The sequence below is a fragment of the Diabrotica virgifera genome, chromosome 7 (assembly GCF_917563875.1).
Source record: "Diabrotica virgifera virgifera chromosome 7, PGI_DIABVI_V3a".
NCBI classification, from domain to species: Eukaryota; Metazoa; Arthropoda; class Insecta; order Coleoptera; family Chrysomelidae; genus Diabrotica; species Diabrotica virgifera.
In genome coordinates, this window is record NC_065449.1 from 199,355,334 (window position 1) to 199,361,333 (window position 6,000).

The 6,000-nt window shown below is 33.6% G+C and overlaps 1 protein-coding gene across 1 annotated transcript in view; it reads right to left on the reverse strand.

Annotated features, from left to right (window-relative positions):
- Window positions 1-2,376, reverse strand: part of LOC114327110 (fatty acid synthase-like) — a 76,527-nt gene extending 74,151 nt beyond the window's left edge. Inside the window, exon 1 of the mRNA XM_028275614.2 lies at window positions 2,118-2,376. Within this exon, the coding sequence (XP_028131415.1) occupies window positions 2,118-2,289 (172 nt within the window). The 5' untranslated portion in view covers window positions 2,290-2,376. The remainder of the gene's footprint in view (window positions 1-2,117) is intronic.
- Between the last annotated feature and the right edge of the window lie 3,624 nt (window positions 2,377-6,000).

The following is a 6,000-nucleotide window of genomic DNA, read 5'->3' on the forward strand; positions in this document are numbered from 1 at the left end:
TACCGTGGAATTTCTCTATACTATGTATAGCATATAAAGTCCTCACGTAAGTATATTATAAACCAGCGCCAGTGTCTCCAACCACTAGCAGAAAATATTATTGGAGAGTTTCAGACGGGCTTCAGACGGGGAAGATCGACAATGGACCAAATATTTACAGTCAAGCAGGTCTTTAGCAAATCATGGGAACACGACATTGATGTTCACAACGTGTTTGTAGACTTCAAACAGGCATACGACTTAGTCGAAAGGAAGAGACTATACCTACTTTGGCTGAATTCGCAATACCACACAAGCTAATTAGGCTCATTAAAGACACAATGGATGAAATTCAGGTATGTGTATGAGCACAAAGTCACCTGACAGACTTTTTCAAAATCTCGCAGCGATTGAAGCAAGGAGATGGGCTGGCCCCAACATTGTTTAACCTGGCACTGGAGTATGCGGTTATGCAAATGCAGACTGGACGAGGAAATCCACTGACCAACAGAATCGTTCAACTGGCCGCTTATGCCGATGATATTAATATTATGAGTAGAACATCAACAGGAGCATAAGAAACATACAGAGAGTTAAAAACGCAAACGAAAAGGCTAGGTTTGGAAATTAACACAGAAAAAAAAAACAAAAATAATGATACAGATGAGAAGAAATATAGTCCCACAAAACATTATACGTGAAGATGACATTGAAACGGTTGGAAAGTTTACATACCTTGGAGTAGAAATATATGCAGATGGATTAGGATTAGAAGATAGAGAAATACGGAGGAGAATAACACAGGCAAACAAAGCTTATTTTGCCCTCTCCCATATATTTCGGTTTAAAAGTGTCCAACGAAATAAAAGGATAAGAATCTATAAAACCTTAATTCTACCAATAGCATGCTATGGCAGTGAAGCATGGGTCTTAAAAGAAACATCCAAAAACAAACTCGACACATTCGAAGGTAAAGTACTGAGGAGAAAACTAGGACCTGTGAATTCGATACAACAACCAGCTTTATCAACTTTATAAGGAAACACCCCTGTCAAACTTCATCGGAATACAAAGATTGCAATGGGCCAGACATGTAATAAGAACGGGAAGGTTAGGCTACCAACAAGAGCACTGAACGCTTGGATGCAGGGAAAGAGACCGGTTGGAAAGCAAAGAAAGAGCTGGGAAGACACAGTAAGCAGCGATGCACAAGCATTTTTAGGAGTCCATGTATGGAGGGGAGCAGCGACAGATAAACAAGGCTGGATGCGAAAAATAAAGGAGGCCAAGGCTTAATTTGGTCTGTAGTGTCGTAGAAAAAGAAGAACGGGATGGGAGGATGAACTTCTTTTTTCCACACTGTTCTGGGTTGTAAAATATGATTATATTGCATCTTATCGTGCCAGCCGTTCCTGTTTTCTTGATTTTTGTTTTTTTTTCGTTTTTCACTGCCACTTAAATGTTTGTAACCCATGATAATAACGAAGCGATTACTTAGTTAAGAAAAATAAGTGTTCAAAGAAATTGAATAAAATGACAAGGTACTGATTAATGAATAGATTAGTTAAGCTAATTTAAAAAGAACAGGATTGAAAACTAATACAAGCAATCATTACTTTATCTTTTTCATTACTTAAAAAACGGCATCAAACATCAAAGTATATATTAAATTTAAAAGTGCATTTTGAATAAATATTATGACAAATACGTGACTATACCTCTTGTAAAATATTTGAAGTAAAATGTTCTTTCATAATTTTTTACAATATTAGGGGTAGTTTTCACCCTTAAAAAACCAAAAGTGTACAACGGCTCAATATAGAAAATGAACTAGAGGGTTAAATGAGCCTAATCCCGAATTTTTGTACAAATCGATGCTGGACGAAAAAATTGCGAGGCTTTGCCATTTTTTCAGTTTCATTTCCTCGAGAAACTACTAGATACAAGCTTCATGAGTCCAGCACGAGCAATTCAAAACAGAGAACCAACCAGTACAAATAGATGTTGCTCTCTGGACAACTTTAGAAGAATATTGAAATTCATAGTAACTACACATCTGCTAAGATGTACATACTAGAAGAAGAAGAAGAGTATGCATTACTTAAAGTTTGCTAAGGTAATAAAATAAGTAGGCTTACCTGACACTGCTACTAATCTTGGAACTTTTGGAAAAATTATGGACGATTTTTCATGGAAATAATTTGTTTCTTGTGCATTAACACTATTTTCTTTATTGTCCTGCTTGTATGTACTTTTTCTATCTGATTCTTGCAGTTTACTGGCAGCATTATTTAAAATCGTCGTAGACATATTTTCCTCATCCGGTTCTAAAGACGAGACGGAATAAATTTGTCAACTTTTTTATCGTCAACCTAGTTGTTTCAAATAAAACAATAACCAATATTCAAAAATATTGATTTTTTTTTTACTTTTATCAGGGTAACTAATCAAAAAGGTCAAGTAGTAATGCCAGCAGTAGAAAACAGTTTAATGACCTTGTGACACCCAAGACATAAACAATTGTAGGGATGTGAAGAAATCATTGTACACACACTTCTTGATTTATAGTGTGTGATAGTAAATAAAATCCCAATCTGATTAAAATATTGTAGGGATAGGTGAAGGATTGAAAACTTTAGAGCAGCGGTTCTCAATCTGTGGTACATGTACCACTGGTGGTACATATCATTATTTGCAGTGGTACACAAAACACACAAAAACTTAAAATAGTAGTACATAGTAAGTCTTGATTATACAATCTAAAAATATAGAAATATAATAAAAGAAACTTTAGATGGTACATGACTCAAAAAGATTGAGAACCGCTGCTTTAGAGTATTATGTTTAATATGTTATTCATCTCACGATGGCAGACAATGTTTATGTATATTTCTGGGTAAAAATCGTTGATGAAAAGTTTCGTGGAACTCTAATCAGGGCTGCTTTATCCATCAGGCAATATAGGCAGCTGCCTAGGGCGGCAAATTGTGAGAGGGCGGTACAGGGGCTTAAAATTTTGATTGGGGAGGGGGGCAAGCATTATATAATATACAATACATTATATTAAATGATGTAATGATGAAAACTGAAAGTATTTTTTGTAAATTTCAGTCATTTTCAGTTTCAGGGGAGGGGGCAACTGCCTCCCCTAACCCTATCAAATGACGCCCCTGGGGCGGCAAAAATACTGTACAAAAAAATATTTGTATTTAAAAATTAAAATCGAATAACAAATATGTATATTCATCATTCATCCATCAATGAAATAGAAGTGGGCGTTCGTTTCTAAATAAAAGAAATTGCATTCATATCAAAAATAAAACAAACATAGCATTCTGTTATCTTAAACCTAACACTATTCATCCAAAAAAACGGAAGTCATAAATTTAGTGATTATTGGGCCGCCAGAAGCTCCGCAAAGACGGTGAATTGACTGATCACATTAATATTGCACATATTGCAGAAAATAAAGATTACCAGTAGGAAATCGAGTTAGAGTTGGGATTTTCAAACTGAATTATTACAAGGAGATAATATCCGTGTCGTCGCACTGATATAATACTCCAGCCAGGGAAATAAGCAAGAAATAGACCATGTTCGGGACAATGAAATTAATATCAAGGTAGCTGACTACTTTTTAGTTATTGTGGACTTGACCTATAGGATAAAAACCATCATGTTTCCTGCCTAGAGTTCGTGTTTTTTAATTATTAACAATTTGGTGCAATCAACGCGATTTTTTCCATTTTTTGCACTCAATTAAAAAGCTAAATAGTTGACATAAAATTAAAAAATTTATTTTTTTAGAACATTGAAAACCTTCAAAATGACGATTTTTGAAAATCAAAAAGTTAATTTGTAGCTTCGTAAACTGCAAAATAACTGAAAATCGTTATTTATTAATAAGTTTTCCTAAAACTAACTTAGAACTGTAGTGTTTCGCTTTACTCAAAGTTGGGTATTGGGGTACATAACAAACTCCCAAAATTTGAGACCGATCCATTAATTAGTTTAAAAGTTAGGTATTCTATTTGTTTATCCCAGAGACCTTTGTTTTGCAATAACAAATGACAGAAAATAATGAAGATAGGACAATTCTGCGTATGACAAATGAAAGTAGAAAAGTGATCCTATCAAAATGTATTAAGAATACAGTAGAACCTCGATTATCCGTCAGGGCACCGGACCAAGGGTATGACGGATAATCGAAAAGACGGTTAACAAAACATTAGAAAGGGTTAAAAAATTGATAATACATCGATGTGCGATGCAGCTTCTCTAGCTTCTTTAGGCAAATCTTTGTCAGTTGCAAAAGCATCATCGACATCGCCATCAAATTCCAAGTTTGTGTCAGCTTCTGAACCTGTTTCGTCAGCCTTTGTTTTGCCATTTCAAAGATTTCATCATCTGTCAGCAATCGATAGCCGTTTGGGTCCTCATCACAAATTACCCATTCATTTAGGTCATCTTTAGGCAACGAAAACAAAACAGTTGATTTACGAATTTACGAAACAGCGAATTTAGTTTGGCTTATCGCAATGCTAAAAAAATGAATTGATGACTCAATTTTTTTCTTATGTACTCAATACAACTTGTGTATGGACCCTGACGGTTAACAGAGGTGACGGTTAATGGAGAGACGGATAATCGAGGTTCCACTGTACAGTAAAAAAAAATACTAATTTATAAACATAAACAATAACTTTAAAAATTTTGTCCGTAGAAAACATCTTCTTACATAGGTATTCGCAAAGATGATATTTTACTCGAATTTTTAAAAATGTAGTTCAAATGATGATTAGTCATAGTAAGTGAAGGGGGAGCTTCTGCGTTGATTGCACTAAATTGTTAATAATTAAAAAACGAACGCGAACTCTAGGCAGGAAACATGTACGTTTTCATCCTATAGGTCAACAATTAAAACAGTTGTCAGCTACCTGGCGGGAGCCGAAAAATGAACGAGTTCAAAAACTAAAAAAGCAACTTAAAACTACTACCATTTTCTATATCTTGGGATTTACTCAATGAATTTTGATATTTCTTCTTTTAATTTGTATGTACTTTTGTGTAAATTACAAATATGCAATTTGTCTAGACATTTAATAATTAATAAACAGTCTAATTTTTTAAATAATTTTTGAAAAAATAATATTTTCCCAAAAATCCATTTTTTGTAATGATACTATCATTATTAATCATAGAAAAAGTTAAGGTATATTTTAATGAATAAATTATGTTCAATAAATTATTATTTAATAAAAATAATTTATCTATTAAAATATACTTTAACTTTTTCTATGATCATTAATAGTATGATAGAATTGATTCAAAAAATGACATAACCCAGACATCCAAAGTGAAAGTTATCCTCGAACACCAAATTGTTCTATATCGTCCATATAATGTTCAGAAAAAAGGTACACTTTTTGAGCGTCGGGTTTGGGGGGTGAGGGGGGAGGGGAGAAGTCGGTAAATTCGTAGTTTTTTACGTTTTTCGTCAATATTTCTAAAACCATGAGGTTCAGCATGAACAACATTTTATACAAAAATGTTCTACAATAAATTTTAAATAAAAAATGGCCTATACATAATCCTTCTAAAATGAACGATTCCAAAGTTACGGAGGTAGTATAGTATAATTGGTCCAAAAAAAGGCCTAACCTAGACATCCAAAGTAAAAGTTTTCTTCCAACACCAAATTGTTCTATATGATCCACATATTGTTCAGTAAAAAGTTACACCATTTTGAGCGTCCGGTTTGGAGTCGGTAAATTAGTTATTTCTTTACGTTTTTCGTCAATATTTCTAAAACTATGTTTAAGCGTAAACAATGTTATATACAAAAACGTTCTACATAAAATTTAAAACAAAAATGGTCCTATCCTTAATTGTTATAAAATCAACGGTTCCAGAGTTACGGATGGTGAAATGTGGAGGTTTTCGATACTTTTTAATATTTTTTGGGCAATTGAAGATGATTTTGGGTGGTGAGGTTGACGTTTAATTCTTCAAGGGATTATC